General features: G+C 53.7%; 1 protein-coding gene across 1 annotated transcript; it reads left to right on the forward strand.

The window, feature by feature from the left end:
- The first annotated feature begins 3702 nt into the window (after positions 1 to 3702).
- Positions 3703 to 18774, forward strand: FEZ1 (fasciculation and elongation protein zeta 1). The gene is made up of 10 exons (XM_079326877.1): positions 3703 to 3759; positions 7518 to 7815; positions 11347 to 11443; positions 12117 to 12218; positions 13219 to 13426; positions 14591 to 14865; positions 15479 to 15559; positions 15951 to 16026; positions 16513 to 16578; positions 18618 to 18774. The coding sequence occupies exons 2-10, from the start codon at positions 7541 to 7543 to the stop codon at positions 18632 to 18634; spliced, it is 1197 nt and encodes a 398-aa protein (XP_079183003.1). The 5' UTR covers positions 3703 to 3759; positions 7518 to 7540; the 3' UTR covers positions 18635 to 18774.
- The last annotated feature ends 302 nt before the right edge of the window (positions 18775 to 19076 follow it).

Consider the following 19076-nt stretch of genomic DNA (forward strand, 5'->3'; position numbering starts at 1 on the left):
ACCTCGGTGTGTTCTCCACCCCTTCCCCAGGTGTGGGAGCCCCTGCTGAGCACCGAGCCCGCCCAGCCCGTGCTGGCCCAGCCCGAGGGTTGCCCGGGGCCAGCCCTGGACCTGCTGCAGCAGTGCCTGCGAGCAGCGGGCATCACGGAGCAGCTGCTGGAGGCCGAGGCCAAGCGGGACCCGGGCGGCTCCCAGCCCCCCGCTGAAGCCCCCGGTGCCCCCCAGATGTGCCCCCAGCCAGCCCAGCCCTCGGTGCAGCACCTGGGGCTCTTCGCCAGCCTCCCGCCCGGGGGACAGCAGGTGACAGCCACCGCCCTGCCGCAGCTGCTGGTGCTGCAGCAGGTAAGTGACAGCCACCGCTGTGCTTTGGGTTTCTGCTTTTTAGATTTTATTTAATTTTTTTCTTTAGTTCTGTACCTTTGAATTTTGATTCTGTGTCTTTGGATTTGATTCCTTTCAGTTTAGTCGTGCTTCTTTAGTTTTTTTATCGGGGAAGAGGTACCCGGACAAAGATCCCAAAATTTGAGTTTTATTTGGCTCAGTCTTCACTCCCCATTGGAGATTTGTGAGTTTGGGGCACACCCTCTATTTTTGGGGTTCAGACCCTGAGAGGGGCAGCTCTGCAGAACCTTTTTCAAATCCCGGAGTCTTTAAGTTTAGAAAACCGTTGAAGATGCTCAAATCTTTATTGTCCTTCCTCGCACCCTCTGGTGGGCACACACCAAGCAGTTTATGGGTTAAAAAGCGCCGGATTTAGGGCGCGTTCTCATTTTCTGTGCTGTTTCTCTCCCTCTCCAGGTGCCGCAGAGGATCATCGTGCAGGTGAAGCAGCCCGGCCCCACCGCACTGGCCCTGCTGCCCAGCCCAGTCCCCTGTGTCCTGGGGAGTGGCCAGGGACCGGGGCCACCAGCCCACAAAGCCGGTGGCCACCCCCATCAGCAGCACCCCGGGGCAGCTGCAGCCCAGCACGGCGGCATCGCCACGGGCAAGGCTGTGGGAATCGAGCTGTGGCACGGGGAGAGCTTCTGGGGACTGGAGCCAAACTGGGGCAAACTGGACTCGTTCGTTTCTTATTTTTAGTAAAACTCTTGGAGGAAAGCGAGCTGTAGTTCCGCGCTGTGGCCGCTCGGGGGCAGCCGCGAGCGTGGGAACTGCCCGGCGGCCGGGGGGGGGACAGGGGGGGACACAGGGGGGACAGAGAGGGGACACAGGGACACGGGGACAGAGTGGACACGGTGGGGACAGAGAGGGGACACAGGGACACGAGGGGAAACGGGGACACGGGCACAGAGGGGAGGACAGATGGGGGACACAGGGAGGACAGAGGGACAAAGGGGATACAGAGGGACACGGGGGGGGACATGGTGGGGGACATAGAGACACGGGGGAAACACAGTGGGGACACAAGGACACATGGGGGACACAAGGACACATGGGGGACACAGGGGGGCACAAGGACAGGGGAGGGGACTCGTGGGACACAAGGTTAGAGGGGGAACACAGGGATGACACGGGGGTAGACGGGGGGACACACAGGGGGAGACACAGGGACATGAACACATGGGGGGACACAAGGACATAGAGGGGGCACACACAGGGGGGACATATGAGGAGACACAAGAGGACACACACAAGGGGACACCTTCTGAGCAGCCCCAAGGACACTCAGCCTGCCCGTGCTCGCTCCCACTTCGCTGTCCAGGACAGGGACCAGGAGCTGGGGGAGCAGCAGGAGCTGGGCACGGCCCTGCTGGCCCAGGGCATGGCCAGGACTGGCCCAGCTGACTCTGGGGGGAGCATATATTATCTGCCAATGGGCACCTTTAAATCAGCTGGGGCAATCATCTTTATCTTTCCCACAGCCCATCCTCCCTCCAGGAGGTATCACCTGTTAATGGGTCATTGTTTAAAACTGGGTGTGGCAGCGACTCTTATCACTGTGGGAGATATCTCCTGTTAATGGGCCATTGTTACAAACTGGGTGTGGCAGTGATCTTTATCTCCTGGCACACATTATCTGCTAATGGGCCATCTTTAAACCAGCTGGGGCAATCATCTTTATCTTTCCACAGCCCATCCTCCTTCCAGGAGATATCTCCTGTTCATGGCCATTGAGTCCCAGGGCATGACTGATAAAATTCCATCATCCCACTGGGAGATGCTCCAGCCAGGGCAGGAGCCAAGCCTTTCCTACCCAGATAAAAACTGACATTTTGGACACCAAGGCACCTTCTTTCCACTGGATTCCAGAGGAAAGCCAGACCTTTCCACATCATCCCTGGACCTTCAGAGGAAACTGCACCTTCTGCAGGAGCACTGCTCCAGCTGAACCACATCTGCCACTGCAGGAGGATGCAGCCACCATGGAATGGGACTGCTGCCACCACCCTGACTGACTGACGGGTGTCAGCTTGGATTCTGACTCTGGCAGGGTTTCTTCTTTGTAATACTGCATTTCTATTTTAATTTTTCCTAGTAAAAAACTGTTATTCCTGTTCTCTTATCTTTGCCTGAGAGCCCCTTAATTTGAAAATTATAATAATTTGGAGGGAGGGGGTTTACATTCTCCATTTCAAAGAGAAGCTCCTGCCTTTTTTGGCAGGCACCTGTCCTTCAAACCAGGACAGAGAAGGATGGATCCTGCCTCTTTGGAACACTGAGGGCCTTGGGACAAGGGTCTGAGGAACAGGACAAAGGGAATGCCAGGGTCAGATGGGATTTGGAAGAAATCCTCCTCTGTGAGGGTGGTGAGGCCCTGGCACATGGATCCCATCAAAGCTGTGCCTTCTCCATCCCCTGGAGTGTTCAGGTCCAGGTTTGATGGAACTTGGAGCAATTTGGGCCAAGCCCTGAGAACAAAATGAGCTCTAGGGTCCTTTCCAGCCCAAACCATCCTGGGATTCGAGGATTTCTTTGACACTGTGCCAAAGCAGGGGATGCTCCAGCCGGGACTTGGCAAAATTTCATTAAATTTAAGAACAACCATTTCACAGACTCTTTTGAGGTTTTTTTTTTCCTTAATATGAGCAACTTGAGGCCACGTGCCAGCAGAGAAACCCTTCTCCTGTTCTGCTGCATGGAAAACCAGAGGGAGCAGGGAGCTGCAGGCAGCAGTGCCTATCTGGGAAACTGAGCTTAAGCCCAGATATTCCAATTGGCTGTGAAATAAACACAGATTTCAAAAAGACAAAAAAACAACCCAGTATACACGACATTAATCTAAAGCAATTGTTTAAATTGCTAATAAATTTTAAAAATAAAAGCTGAAAGAAAATTATGATGAAAAGCTACTCATTTCTTGTGATTACTATTTTATTTTGTGAGAGGAAAAATACTTTTATTTTCCAATTCCCTCCTTTGATTTTTATTTTGTAATTTTTAATTGTTATATTTTAGAAAAGAAAATATTTTTGGATATGTGCTTGACCTTTATGTCATGTCATCTTTTTTTTTTTGTATTTCCTATCTATAAATTTCTATTGTCATTTCCATGGTTTCCCTTATATTTTTCCGTTCTCCCTCAGCGTCACCGGCACGCACGGACCCGCGTGCAGAAATGAATGGAGGGACACGGCGGGGGTTCGAAGGGAATTTTGGGGATGGAAAAAAGGATGGAGCCCCCCCGGGGTGAGGGATGACGTCACGGCTCCCTTGACCACCATCCGCATCCCTTCCCGGTGACGTCACCGGTCCTCCCCCGCGCCTGCGCAGTGCGCGCCCAGCACCCCCCGGCGCGGCGCGGAGGATGCGGGGCTGCAGGTGGGTGCGGGGATGGGGGGCAAGGGGGGATGCGGGGCCTGGGGGGGCGGCAGGGGGATCTGGGGCTGGGGGTGGGTGCGGGGCTGAGGGGCTGCGAGGGGTTCGGGGGCTGGGAGTGATGCTGGGGGGGCTGCGGGGGGGGCTGGGGGCTGCAGGGGGTGGGGTGTGGGGGCTGCGGTGGGCTGGGGGTTGCGGGTGGGTGCGGGGCTGGGGCGGCTGGGGGGCTGTAGGTGGGGCTGGGGGGCTGGGAGGGGTGCGGGGCTGGAGGTGGGTGCGGGGCTGGGGGGCGATGAAAGGTGCGGGGGATGGGGGGGCGAGGGGGGATGCTGTCCTTGCAGGCGGGGGTCGCACGGGGGCGCGGGGGGTCGGGTCGGGTTTGGGGGTGCACGGCGGGCTGAGGTGCTGAGCGCTGGGTGCGGGGGCCGGGCGGGGAGCGGGGATGCGCTCGCACACTGCGGGGGCGTTTTGGGGGGTCTTGGGGACGCGGCGTGTGCGCGGGAGGGGGGCGGCGGCCAGGGCGGGTCCGTGTGCGTGCGGGTGTGTTTGTGTGCGTGTGTGCAAGGGATGTGCGTGTCCAGATGTGTATGTGCCTGTCCAGATGTGCGTGTGTGCGTGTCCAGATGTGTGTGTGCCTTCCAGATGTGTGTGTGTGCAAGGGATGTGTGTGTGCCTGTCCAGATGTGTGTGTGTGCAAGGGATGTGCGTGTGTGCAAGGGATGTTTGTGCCTGTCCAGATGTGCGTGTGTGTAAGGGATGTGCATGTGTGCAAGGGATGTTTGTGTCTGTCCAGATGTGCATGTGTGCAAGGGATGTGTGTGTCCAGATGTGTGTGTGTGCAAGGGATGTGTGTGTGTGCCAGGGATGTGCATGTCCAGATGTGTGTGCATATCCAGATGTGTGTGTGTTTGTGTGTGTGTGCCTGCAAGTGATGTGTGTGAGCAAACGTGTGTGTGCCTGTCCAGATGTGTGTGCCTGTCCAGATGTGTGTGTCTGTGTGTGTGCAAGGGATGTGCATATCCAGATGTGTGTGCTTCTGTGCAAGGGGATGTGCGTGCGAAGATGGGCGTGTGTGTCCAGATGTGCACGTGCCTGTCCAGATGTGTGCGTGTGCAGATGTGTGTGTCCAGATGTGTGCATGCAGGACTGTGTGTGTGTGCAGGTGTGAAGGTGTGTGTGTATGCAGCTGCAGGGGCACATGTGCAGGTGTGTGTGCAGGTGTGTGTGCAGGTGTGTGTGCAGGGATGTGTCCAGGTGTGTGTGTGCAGGTGTGTGTGTGTGTGCACCCACAGCCTCGTGCTGCAGGGATGGGCTCACCTGCAGCTGCCCCTGCACACGTGGAAGGTGCTGCAGGTGTGTGGGGGCTCAAGGCACACGTGGCACACGTGGCACACCTGCATGGGGGTGCTACTCACACAGTGCAGGTGCTACTCAAAGCCCAGGGCTGGGATGTTTGTGCTCCCCTCCCCAGGGAAGCATCACTGGGGGAATGAGCTGGGGCACTCACAGCTGCATTAGGCTGTTCCTGCCTTACTGCAAAGTCACTGTTTGCTTCCTGTGAGGCTGCTGCAAGGATGCTGCTGGCATATTCTCAGTAATCTCCAGTAGTAATACTGCTGGAATAGAAATACTATCAAGGCACAGCTGGGATGCTCTCAGGGTGCTGCTGGGATGCTCCTGAAATGCCAAGAGTTTACTAGAATGTGGACAGGCTGCTCTGCTGTCAGCACTGAGGCACTTCCAGGGTGCACTGAGCTACTCTCACGATACTATGTGGATGCTACAACAGCTCCACTAAGGTACTGTCAGGCTGCTGCTGGTGTTTCCAGAGCTGATGCTGAGCTACTCACTACCAATGTGGCACTACTAAGATACTACAGGGTCATTACTAGGGTACAACAGGACTGGTACTACTGTGATAGTAGCAGAATATTCCCTCAAAGCAGCCAGGGTGCTGTCAGGACAGGAGGCAGTTTTCAGCAGGATGCTCTGAGGATAAAAGTGCAGTTATCTGTAGGATGCTTCCAAAATGCTACAAGGGCACTAGAAAAGAGTGTGGTAAGATGTATCTGGGATGCCATCAGGGCAACACTCACATTTTTGGGGTATTGTTGTCACATTACTGATACTTTCAGGCCCCTTGTTTTGTAGTGATATAGTAAAAGGGTACAACTAAGATACTAACACTTCAGGGAAATAGATAGTGGTATGATATTTCTTACATTCTATCAGGGCAGCACTGAGCTATTTGCACCACTGTCAGCAATTTGTTGCAACTTGTAAATTGCTACTAGAATAGTGCCACAATATCAGAATATTTCTTCTGAAGGTAGCAGGTCCTGTTGGGATCCTGCCAGGATACTACAGAGATACTCTTGGTTGTGTGACAGCCCTGGCTGTAGGGTTTCAGTGAGCACAGCAGCAGTGAAGGGAGCAGGGATCTGGCTGTTGTAACCTGTTAGTAGCCTGGTGCCTGTCCTGGTTTAGTGCAAATTTGGGAGAAAACCTCTGAATTGGGTCCCTCTGATTCAAGCAGTCCCTCCCCCAACTGATTTGGGGAAATATTTCCTCAAAAGAAGTGGAAAAAAAACATGTTTATTTAACAGGCAAAGCACAAAAATGAACAAAACTAAGCATTTAAACTTCTTGCTGCTCCAAAGAGATGACAAATTCGGAGGAGTCCCTTCCATGGGCTGCAGCCCAGCTCACTCAGTCTGTTCTCAGTCCCTCCAGAACTGGGAAATGTCACAGCCCAGGCCAGGCCTGGTGGGTTACAGGTGTGAGCTCCTGCTGCTCCTCTGGGATTTTAGTCCAGAGTAGGTTTGAACAATTCCAATAAAAAGTGGAAAAATACAGTCCAGGGAGCTTCTCTGCCTCAGCCAGCCAGAAACTCCCCAAGAGCAGAGGAGAGCTCTGTGCACTGCCCACTGCACACAGCAGAGTCTGTGTGAAAGGTGCAGGGCAGCAAGTGCAGGCTCTGGTAACAAACTCTGCACCTCTTCTCTCCCCCTTCACTCCTGGAATTAGTTTTAAATCTGCAGAACTCAATGCCCAGCTGATTTACTAAAATAAGAGTACTGGTCTAATACCAATACTCAACTGTGATGGACAAAAAACTCTCTAACAATTTAAAGTTAGAAAGTGTGTGTTTATTCATTAGAGGTAATCCTCTAATACACTGCAAAATCACAGGTGATGATCACAGAGTGTATTTATTGGCAAAGGATTCAAACAAACACATATTCACAATAACAGCCCCTCCCATCCCCCACTTCCCATGGTAATTAGCTTGAATAGCTATTAAGCATGCGTGATTGGCTTCTTAAATTAAGTCTGGGGTCGTTTTCATGGGGAGGGGTCTTAAAAGGAGGAAGAAAGGCGAGTCTTCCTCACCCTAAACTCTTGACCTTTTCTATCACTGACAATACAAATGATTTCTGGGCATAGTCCAATTCTCCAAAGAATGGGTTTCTGCTTGCATTGTCTGTGTTCCTTTGGATCTGCTCCCTAGTCCCATCCTTTCCCACCGTGAGCACAGCTGAGCAAACACAAAATGACCGACAATCAATTATTTAACTTCCAGCTAACTCCCCCCTTCTAACTTTTAATTATTTCCAGCGAGGTAACTAAAGCGCTGATTTTCTGAGAGGAGCGTTTGTCTGGGCGGGTGGCGGGGGTGCAGCGGTGCGTGTCCCCGCAGGTGAGCAGCAGCCAGGTGAGAGGATGGAGGCGCCCCTGGTCAGCCGTGCGTGTCCCCGCAGGTGAGCAGCAGCCAGGTGAGAGGATGGAGGCGCCCCTGGTCAGCCTGGAGGAGGAGTTCGAGGAGGGGCCGGCGGGCGAGGGGGGGGCCCCGCAGCGCCCCGCGGACCCCGCGCTGGCCGAGCTGGAGAGTTTCTCTGCTGAGATGATGAGCTTCAAGTCCATGGAGGACCTGGTGCAGGAGTTCGACGAGAAGCTCACCGTGTGCTTCCGCAACTACGACGCGGCCACCGAGGGGCTGGCGCCCGTGCGGGGCCGGCTGCAGGCGCAGGAGGAGGAGGAGCGACTGCAGGATGAGGAGTGAGTAAATACCCTGCTCCAGCCATGGGCTGTGCACGGCCCTGAGCCCCCAGAGCTGCACTGAGACCCCAGAGCTGCACTGAGAGCCCCAGCACAGCCCTGAGCCCCCCAGAGCTGCACTGAGCCCCCCAGAGCTGCACTGAGCCCCCCAGAGCTGCACTGAGCCCCCAGATGTGCACTGAGAGCCCCAGATGTGCACTGAGACCCCCAGCACAGCCCTGAGCCCCCAGAGCTGCACTGAGCCCCCCAGAGCTGCACTGAGCCCCCCAGAGCTGCACTGAGCCCCCAGAGCTGCACTGAGAGCCCCAGAACTGCACTGAGAGCCCCAGCACAGCCCTGAGCCCCCCAGAGCTGCACTGAGCCCCCCAGAGCTGCACTGAGCCCCCCAGAGCTGCACTGAGCCCCCCAGAGCTGCACTGAGCCCCCAGAGCTGCACTGAGCCCCCCAGAGCTGCACTGAGCCCCCCAGAGCTGCACTGAGCCCCCCAGAGCTGCACTGAGCCCCCAGAGCTGCACTGAGCCCCCAGAACTGCACTGAGAGCCCCAGCACAGCCCTGAGCCCCCAGAACTGCACTGAGAGCCCCAGATGTGCACTGAGACCCCCGGCACAGCCCTGAGCCCCCAGAGCTGCACTGAGACCCCCGGCACAGCCCTGAGCCCCCAGCACTGCACTGAGACCCCCAGATGTGCACTGAGACCCCCAGCTCTGCAATGAGCCCCCCAGCTCTGCAATGAGCCCCCCAGAACTGCCCTGAACCCCCAGAGCTGCCCTGAGCCAGTCACGCAGCAGTGTGGAGTAACTGTAGTATCTTTGGAGTAGCTGTAGTATCTTTGGAGTAGCTGTGTAGCATCCTATAAGGAGCCCACCCTCAGTCCTGCACACATCCTGTCATAATCATGAAATCCCCCCTTTCCCAGCGCAGCTCACAGCACTTCAGAGTAATGGTGTAGTATCTTATGAGTAACACCCTTCCAGGGCCTGTTGCACCTCCTTACAGTCTTCTCTGAGCCCATCACATGCAAATCAGCCCCTGGAGTGTGCTGTGATCATACAGCACCTTGGAGCAGCAGTGTGGGACCCTTGGAGTAGCAGTGTAGGATCCTTGGAGTAGCAGTGTGGGATCCTTGGAGTAGCAGTGTAGGATCCTTGGAGTAGCTGTGTAGGAACCTTGGAGTAGCAGTGTAGGATCCTTGGAGTAGCAATCTAGGAACCTTGGAGTAGCAGTGTGGGACCCTTGGAGTAGCAGTGTGAGGTCCTTGGAGTAGCAGTGTAGGATCCTTGGAGTAGCAGTGTGAGATCCTTGGAGTAGCAGTGTAGGATCCTTGGAGTAGCAGTGTAGGATCCTTGGAGTAGCAGTGTAGGATCCTTGGAGTAGCAGTGTGGGAACCTTGGAGTAGCAGTGTAGGAACCTTGGAGTAGCAGTGTAGGATCCTTGGAGTAGCAGTTTAGGATCCTTGGAGTAGCAGTCTATGTGCCCCACACCACATTGCAGGGAAAACCTCAGGGCTGAGCATAAACCTTGAGTAAAGTGTGAGTAGAGTTCTGCCACCCCCTCTGCACCACTGCCAAATCTCCCCCAATTATTATTGTGCCTTTTGTGTTAAATTCTGCATTTTCATTAAAAACCTTCTTTTGTTACAAAATGCCATTTATTCCTGCAAATCCTTGGGCTTTCTCCTCATGATGATTGCACACTATCCCATTTCTAGTGGATTTTTTGTACATTTAATTTGGATTATTCCAAAATTACTAACCCTTCTTTCCACCAAGCAAAGGGATTGCTTTCAACCCAAAAAAAGCCCCAAATCTGTTGGTTTATGTTTGGTTGGTTTTTTTACCCCCCCCCCAAACCCACTGAGGCTGAACTGATTTTTGCAATTGCTGGAATTCATGGATTTTTCATTGCAAAATGCAGCTTGGCTGCATGCCGGGGCTGTCACTGCTTTGTGCCACTTATTGTGTCTTTTTTTGGGTCACTTTGGGCAAAACAGGCCTTTTTTTTTTTTTTTTAGTCTTTGAATGAGCCCTGTGTGCAGGCTGGGGGAGGGGCCATGGCCTCACAGGCTCTGAATTTCCAGAGTTTTTAACCATTTCTTGCCATAATTAACTCAGAAATCCCTGCTGGTTGTTGCCTGCCCTAAAGGGGTGCTGCTCCTTTAAGAGCAGAGAAAAAAAGAAAAAATTTAAAAAAAAAAAAAAGCAAATTTATGGGACATAATTGCTAATTTGCTGGGCTTTGTTAAAAAATAAGTATTTCAGATTTGGCATCCACGTTTTTGTGTGTTAATTTGGGAAATCTGTAATTCCAAAGGGGAGTTCAACCCTGGTGAGGAGGGAAATACAATAAATCCCAAAAATGAGCAGTTTGGGGGTTGAAAAGGGAGAAAATGGTTTTGGGGTGGTTTTCAGGGTTCTGATGGACTGAACCCACCATTTCTGGTGGGAAAATGGGGACATTTGCCTGAGATGGAGAGAAAATTTCTAATTTCTTTCTGTGCCTTTTCCCCCATTTTTAACCTTTTCTCACATTTTTGGCCTTTTTCTCAATGTTGCCACTTTTCAGCTATTTTTTCTAATTTTCTCTCTTTCTCCTCCTTCTCTTCCCTTTTCTCCACTTTTTTTACTCTTCTCCTCATTCTCCCATTTTTCTTACATTTTCTTTTTTCCTCCATTTCCTTTTTCTCCTGATTTTTCCTTTTAGCCTTTCCCCTCCTTTTCCCATTCCCTCTTTTCTCCTTTTCCCCCTTATTTTCCTCTTTCTCCATTTCCCACCATTTTCCTTCTTTTCCCTCTTTCCCATTTTTTCTTCCATTTCCCCCCTTTTACCCAGATTTTTCTTCCCCCACTTTTTCTTTACCCCTTTTTTCTCTGTTCTCCTGTTTTCCCCTTTCCTTTTTTTCCCCTCTTTTCCTTTTTAATTTTCTATTTTCTCTTCTTTTGGTCAGTGTTTTAAGAAAGCATTTTTAGGGTATTTCTGGGTTTAGGGTATTTCTGGGTATTGAAAAGTGACATTTTGGGATCTCTGGGGTGTTTCAATGAGGGGTTTGGGTGGTTGGAACATGTCAGGGTGACATTTTGGAGCTTTTAGGGGCATTTTGGGGTTTAGAAGAATATTTGGGGACAGTTTGGAGTGTTCCAGGGCAGAATTTTGAGATGTTTTGGAACCTTTCAGAGAGTCTTGGGGCTGCTTTAAGATATTTTGGGTCACTTCAGGGCATCGTGGTGATTTTTGAGTGGCATTTGGGGACATCTAGAGACATTTTAGGACATTGCTGTGGCCTTCTGGAGTGTTTTGACAGCATTTCAAAATGACATTTAGGGGTCATCTCAGGTGCTGGGGCAGCATTTTTGGGCTATTTCAGGGCAATATTTCACAATGTTATTTTGAGAAGCTTTAGGGTCTTTTGGGGTTTTCCAGGATGTCATTTGGGATGTTTTGGGGATGTTTCAGGTGGTGTGGGATTTTTAGAGGTCATTTCAGGATATTTTGCAGCATTTTGGGGTCAGCACTCACCACCCTCCTCCCTGCAGGGTCTGGGATGCTCTGACTGATGGCTTTGCCCCCCGGGGCTCCCCCCAGCCCTGGCAGCTCCCTGGGACTGAGCCCCTGGATGGCAGCGACCCCCAGGTATGGCTGGGACCCCCCTGTCCCCACCTGGCCCTGACAGTGCTTGTCACTCAGCCCCAAGGCTCAGACTCTGACTGGGGTGGCACAAATAACCCCAAAATGGCCATTTTAGCCCCTGGGCTTTGCCACTTTGTGGGTGGGGTGGGTGTTTTTGGGGGTAGGAAATGTGTTTGTAGTGAGTTTGTGCTGTCAGTGGCTGCTTTGGGGTTGTACAAATATCCCAATATCCACGGGATTGAACCCATTTGGATGTAAGCCTGTTGTTAAAGGGGGATGGGAATTTCCTTGGTTATTTTCTGCTAGAAAGGTGGGGAAAAAGAAGATGCTTCTTCATCCAGCATCTCCATCCATCCATTCCCTGGTGTGTCCCCACCCTGTGTCTCCATCACCCCTCTGCCATTCAGCCCCACCATCTCCTGCATCTCCACTGGGTGTGTTCAACACCTCCACCCAACAGACCTGGACCTCTCCCTGTGTTCTTCATGTCCAACATCTCATCCATCTCCTGCAGCACCTCCCCTCCAGTGCTTCCCTGTTCATTTTCCCTGTCCAAAGCCCACCCAGCACCTCCCTGCAGTGCCCTCAGCCCATCCTGTCCCCTGTGCCAGGGCAGGGCTGTGGCTGTGCCCACCCCAGGCCCGTGGTGCCACTGCCCAGCCTGTGTCTCCTGCAGCTCGGTGGGAAGGAGGAGGAGGAGGAAGAGGAGGAGGAGCTCACTGAGAGGAGTGAGCAGGACTCTGGGATCAACGAGGAGCCACTGCTGACAGCTGAGCAGGTACCCATGGGCACCTGGAGCACTGCATGTCCTCCAAAAGCCAGGCTTGGCCACCTCAGCCCCTTTTCAGACCATGAGCTGAAAGCACAAGAAAAAGCCAAGTCCCACCATCCTGGGATGTGGCATGCAGGAGCTGCATTGTGGATGCAGACAGAGGTGTAGGCTGTGGGTGCTGATGTGGGACCTGGGTGCACGTGGGAAGGGGCTGCAGGTTCTGCTGTACACAGGGGGTGGCATGGGGGAGGACCCAAGGGTGGGGGGCAGAGGGGGGATGCAGCTGGGGGGTGCAGGGTGCAGATGTGGAGGCAGCTGCAGGGTGTGGATGCAGGATAGAGGATGCAGGTGCCAGTACAGGATGCAGGAGGAGGAGGTGGGTGCAGATTTAGATGGGGATGCAGGAGCTCAGTGTCCATGGGATGTGGGATTTGGATGTAGGTGGGAGTGTGGGATGCAGATGCAGGATGCAAATAGAGCCAGGGTACAGGTGGATGTAAATGCAGGTGCTGATGCAGGATGAGGGGAGCAGAATGCAGACGCAGGCTGAAGGGGAGGATGCAGAGTGCTAATAAAGGATGGAGGAGGGAGGGAGCAGGCTGCAGATGGAGGATGGAGATGCAGGTGAAGGATGAAGGGAGCAGCTGCAGGTGTGGGTGCAGGTGCAGGACAGGTGCAGGTGCAGCATGTTTGGGGTGCTCAGTGCACACAAGGTGCAGGTAGGATGCAGGTGAAGGATGTTTGGGGTGCTCAGTGCACACAAGGTGCAGGTAGGATGCAGGTACAGCATGTTTGGGGTGCTCAGTGCACACAAGGTGCAGGTAGGATGCAGGTGCAGCATGTTTGGGGTGCTCAGTGCACACAAGGTGCAGGTAGGATGCAGGTGCAGCATGTTTGGGGTGCTCAGTGCACACAAGGTGCAGGTAGGATGCAGGTGCAGCATGTTTGGGGTGCTCAGTGCACACAAGGTGTGCAGCTGCACATGCAGGTCCCTGATGCCCCACAGGTCATCGAGGAGCTGGAGGAGCTCATGCAGAGCTCACCTGACCCTGAGGCTGACCCCGAGGGGGAGGAGGAAGAGGAGGAGGAGGAGGATGAGGAGGAGGAAAGCAAGGCTGATGCTGAAGGCAAAGGTGGTGGGGGCACGGAGCCCATCGTGCTGCAGGAGCTGCATGCTTTCTCCCCTGCCCTCAACAACAACTGCTCCCACGAAGGTATGGCCAGCAAAGCCCAGGCCAGTCACTTTTTGGGGACAATTCCAACCAAATTGGACAACTGAGTCTCTCCAGGCCTCAGTGCTGGCTTGCTCTGGGACTTGGCCAGAAGGGCTCTTGGCAAAAACTGTGAAGAACACAGGGATGTGGCTTGTGGTGTGGAAAGGCACGTGGGGGTCACCAGGAGCCTTTGTGTTCTGCATGGGGTGTTCCATGCACATGAGATTTGTCACTGGTGCCATGGGCTGTGTCACCAACAAGCCCAGGCACTTCACTGATTGTGCTGCTCTTTATCACACCGTGCACTAATCACACCATGTCACTAATTGCACTGTGCATGTCACTAATTGCACCATGCATGTCAGTAATCACACCATACATGTCACTAATTGCACGATGCATGTCAGTAATTGCACCATACATGTCACTGGTTGCACCATACAGGTCACCAATCACACCCTGCCTGTCACTAATTGCACTGTGAGTGTCACTGAGTGCACTCTGCATGTCAGGAAGTTCCTTAATTGCTCTGGGCACGTGGTTTGTGGTGCTGAGCAGATCAGAAATTGCACAGCAGGTTTCTCTCTTGGTGTCTCAGAAAATGCAGAGCACATCTTGCTCAGCACGAGATGCATTTTGATGTTGCAGTGTGCGTTTCTCTGACTGCACTGGGGGTTCACTGACTGCTCCAGGCATTCCCCATGCATGGCACTGGCTGCAGCAAGCCCAGAGGAGGCCGTGGAGATGCTCCAAAGGCTGTGGAGACAGGCTGGGAGAGCTGGGGGTGCACAAGAAAAGGGTTTGGGGAGAGCTCAGAGCCCTGCCAGCACCTAAAGGGGCTCCAGGAGAGCTGGAGGGGGAATTTGGAGCAGGGATGGAGGGACAGGACACAGGGAATGGCTTCACACAGCCAGAGGGCAGGGCTGGATGGCACACCGGGCAGGAACTGTCCCCTGGGGGGCGGCGAGCGCGGCACAGGGAGTACCCGCGGGCGGGCTGGACGGGCTGTGAGCCCGGGGCCGGGCGGGGGGCGCTGGGGCGGCCCGGGCGGACACGGCCGTGTCCCGCAGGGCTGCGGCGGCTCTCGGCGCGGGAGCTGCTGGCGGCCCCGGGCCGGGCGGGGGGCGCTGGGGCGGCCCGGGCGGACACGGCCGTGTCCCGCAGGGCTGCGGCGGCTCTCGGCGCGGGAGCTGCTGGCGGCCGCGGGCCGGGCGGAGGCGGCCAGCCGGGCGCTCTCGGCCGAGCTGGTGGCGCAGCTGGCGCGGCGGGACGAGCTGGCCTTCGAGAAGGAGGTGAAGACGGCGTTCATCGGGGCGCTGCTGGCCGTGCAGGGCGAGCAGCGAGAGCAGAGAGAGGCCGCCCGGCGCCGCCGCAGGGACAAGGGGCTGAGCATGCAGGGCACCAAGGGCTCCGAGCGCGGCAGCCACATGCCCCGCAAGGTGCGCGGGGGAGCGCGGAGCCGGGTGGGATGGGGATGGGGATGGGGATGGGGATGGGGATGGGGATGGGATGGGAGAGAATAGAATAGAATAGAATAGAATAGAATAGAATAGAATAGAATAGAATAGAATAGAATAGAATAGAATAGAATAGAATAGAATAGAATAGAATAGAATAGAATAGAATATAATAGAATAGAATAGAATAGAAATGGATCAAGGCGGGATGGGATGGGATGATGGAAGAGAAGAGAGAAGAGAAGAGAGAAAGAGGAATGGAATGGAATGGAATGGAATGGAATGGAATGGAATGGAATGGAATGGAATGGAATGGAATGGAATGGATGGATCAAGGTGGGATGGGAATAGTGACAGGATGGGGCAGAGGGGCATGGGACAGGGCATGGGAAGGACACAGGACAGGGGATCATGGAGCAGGGACGGGGGGAATGTGGGACAGGGGGATGTGGGATGGGGGTATGGAGCAGGTGCTGGGATCTGGGCAGGGGTGGATGTGGGAGTCAGGGAGCTGTGGGGGTGCTGGTGCCAGAGGAGGTGCCACAGGTGATGTGGCTGTCCCTGGAGGTGACAGGGTCCCACGTTGTCCCCCCAGCGTTTCAGCATGGAGGGCATCTCCAGCATCCTGCAATCCGGCCTGCGCCAGACTTTTGGTCCTACCACCAACGAGAAGCAGGTGCCCTTTTTTCCACAAAAAAAAAGCCCAAATCTGTTTGTTTTCACTCATTCCTGCACTCCCCATTCCCCTGCATTCCCCCAACCCCCTTTTAAAATGTTTTTTGATTTTACAACACTGCTCTATCCCTGACACCCTGATAATCTCTCTTGGAAACATTACCTGGTTTCACCCCAAAAAATCCTCCCTGAGGAGGGATAGATTTGGTTGGAGGTTGCAACACCCAGTTATTTCAACACTCCCCAAAATACCTGCAAATTAAATTGCAGGAATTCTGCAGAAATACTCTATTTTTGCCTAAATTTGGGGTGATTTGTCTCAAAGCAGTGCAATAACCAGGTGGTTTTGTGCCACCTGGGTGTTTTTTTGGGGTGGCTTTTGTTTTTTGCAGTACCTGAACACAGTGATTCCCTATGAGAAGAAGGGCTCACCACCCTCTGTTGAGGACCTGCAGATGCTCACCAACAGTGAGTATTCATTCAAGCTGCTGGTTTGGGTCAGCATCACGTGTTTTGGGGACACAAAGGCACATTTTGCTTTGCTTCAGTGGCTGCAGTTTGGGGTATCATTGCAGCACAACCAGTTTGGGGGATTTTTTGCATCATTGCAGCATGGGAAATTGTAGATGCTCCTACCCATGTTGCATCATCATTGCAACAAACCCACCTGGTGGGGAAAATCCCTGGTTTGGATCACTGCAGCACAGCTGGTTGGCAGCCAACACCTCCCCCCAGTTTTGCTCCTTTTAATGGGTTGATTTGGGGGTAAATCACCCATTCTGCATTGCCTCAGGCTGGATAATTAGGGATGAAAGTCCTTTTTGTTTTATGTTCCCAGGCCTGCTGCACTAACTGTATGGGGTAATTGTACAGCAGCTGTGGGGCTGGTCTGGGGGGGAAAGGGACATTTTGGGGGCAGCAGGGCCAGGCTCACAGCTTTGTTCTCCCTCACAGTCCTGTTTGCCATGAAGGAGGGGAATGAGAAGGTGCCCACTCTGCTCACGGATTACATCCTCAAAGGTACCTGCTCCCCTGGGCACACACTCACCCTGCAGCTCTGTGCCTCCACCACAGACCCCTCTGCATCCCCCTGCCTCTCCAGTGCATCCTGTGTGCATCCCTTGCCCATCCCCCATTCGTCCCTTTTGCATCCTGTGCCTCCTCAGAGAATCCCAGACACATCCTGTGTCACTCCTCCTGCATCCTCCACACATCCTCAGGAAGCCCAGGTGCATCTCCTGCACATCCCCCAGGCATTCTTTGTGCAGCTCTCCTGTTCTGCCACACCTCTGGAGATCCTTGTGCAGCTTCCTGCCTCATCCTGAGGCCCATCTGCTTCATCCACACAGCATCATCACCCTCTGTGCACCCCACATTCCATCAGGCACCATCCTCTGCCTCCCTTGGCCATCCCTATCCATCTTCCTTGCATCTCCCAGACATCCTTGTGCATCCCTGTGCATCTCCCACCCCCTTCTTGTGCATCCTCCTGAGCCCTCATGTGTCCTTTGTGTTTTTTCTGTGCACTGCTCTGTGTGTGCATTCCTTGTGCATCCCTTACATGTTCCTCTGCATCCCCTGTGCAGCATCTGTGCCTCCTCCTGTTCTCAGGAGCCTCATTCACACTTGTGCAGCCTCTCTGCCCCTGCCCCCTTGTGCACATGGAGCACACTCGTGCACCTTGTGCCCACCTGGCTGTCCTGGCCCCACTTGTGTGTCCTTGGGCACCACTGTCCATCCATGCAGCCAGTGCAGGCCTGTGTTACCATGCAGCATTGCATTGTGCACTCCAGTGCATCCCCATGCACACTTATGCATCTTCCTGCATCCTTCTGCATCCCTGTGCATGTTAATGGATCATGGTGCATCCTCCTGCATCCCTCTGCATCCTCCTGCATCCCTCTGCATCCTTGTGCATCATCCTGCATCCCTGTGCATGTTAATGGATCACAATGCATCCTCCTGCATCCTTGTGCATCCTCCTGCATTCCAATGTATCCTTCTGCATCCTCTTGCATCCCTGTTCATCCTCCTGCATCCTTGTGCATCCTCCTGCATTCCAATGCATCTCATGCATCCTTGTGCATCCTCTTGCATCCTGCTGCATCCCTGTGCATGCTCATGGGTCACAATGCATCCTCCTTCATCCTCATGCATTCCAATGCATCCTCCTGCATCCTTCTACATCCCTGTGCATGCTCATGGATCACAGTGCATCCTCCTGCATCTTTGTGCATCCTCATGCATTTCTGTGCACCCTCCTGCACACTTGTGCATCCCAGTGCATCCTCATGCATTCCAGTGCATCCCCATGTACACGTGTGCACCCTCCTGCATCCTTGTACATCTCTGTGCATCCTCATGGACCACAGTGCATCCTCCTGCTCCCCTGTGCATCCTCATGCATCCCAATGCATCATCCTGCATCCTTGTACATCCCTGTGCTTGCTCATGGATCATGGTGCCTTCTCATGCATCCCTGTGCATCTTTATACATTTCACTGCCCCTCCTGCACACTTGTGCATCCTCCTGCATTCCAGTACAACCCCAGCATCCCTGTGCATTCTCATGCATTCCAGTGCACCCTCCTGCATTCCAATACATCCCCAGCATCCCTGTGCACCCTCCTGCACACTCGTGCATCCTCCTGCATCTTTTTGCATCCTCCTGCATCCCTGTGCATCCTTCTGTATCCCTGTTCATCCTCCTGCATTCCAGTGCATCCTCATGCATCCCTGTGCATCCTCCTGCATCTTTGTGCATCCCAGTGCATCCTCCTGCATCTCTGTGCATCCCTGTGCATCTTCCTGCATTCCAATGCATTCTCCTTCATCCCTGTGCATCCTCCTGCATCACTATGCATCTACCTGAATCTTTGTGCATCCCAGTGCATCCTCCTGCATCCCAGTTCATCCTCCTGCATCTCTGTGCATCCCAGTGCATCTTCCTGCATTCCTGCTTCTCCCCCTACCTGTGCATGCTCCTGCCTCACTGCCCCCCAGTGCCCCCCATATGTGCCCCACCCTCTCTCTTTCTCTCTGTGTCTCTCTCTCTGCAGTGCTCTGCCCGACCTGACGTGGTGCTGCCCCCACACTCCCACCCCAAAACGGGGCCAAACCCGAGGAAAAAGGGTCACACCCACCCGTGGCTGCCCCACCCCACACCTCCCCCTTTGCACAGCTGGGAATAAAGAATTCCTTATGTTAATTAGGCAACTGGTGTCCAGTGTCTGTGTGCCCCCTTGCTCCTGGTGGTGCTTTGCAACTGTTTTGGTAAGAAAATGATGTTTTTAAGCAGAAAAACCCCAACACACTTACCTGCAGTGCTCACAAATATTCTGGGATGTATAAAAAACACAAATTTCTGGTTAACGAGCTGCTGGGTGCTCAGAGCCATCAGAGGGGCAACATTCAGATTAAATTCCATTCTCAGGGGTTTTTTCCATTTTTGCACAATTTTCTGCTAAAAATTGTGCAAACATCACCCAGAAAATCAACCCATTATTAAGGAATGGCTC

Source organism: Erithacus rubecula (assembly GCF_903797595.1).
Source record: "Erithacus rubecula genome assembly, chromosome: 25".
Lineage (NCBI taxonomy): Eukaryota > Metazoa > Chordata > Aves > Passeriformes > Muscicapidae > Erithacus > Erithacus rubecula.

Coding starts and splice junctions, on each gene's coding strand:
- FEZ1 (XM_079326877.1), top strand. CDS start 7,541: ATGGAGGCGCCCCTGGTCAGCCTGGAGGAGGAGTTCGAGGAGGGGCCG. Junction 7,816..11,346: donor GAGCGACTGCAGGATGAGGA/GTGAGTAAATAC, acceptor TCCTCCCTGCAG/GGTCTGGGATGCTCTGACTG. Junction 16,027..16,512: donor CCTGCAGATGCTCACCAACA/GTGAGTATTCAT, acceptor TCTCCCTCACAG/TCCTGTTTGCCATGAAGGAG.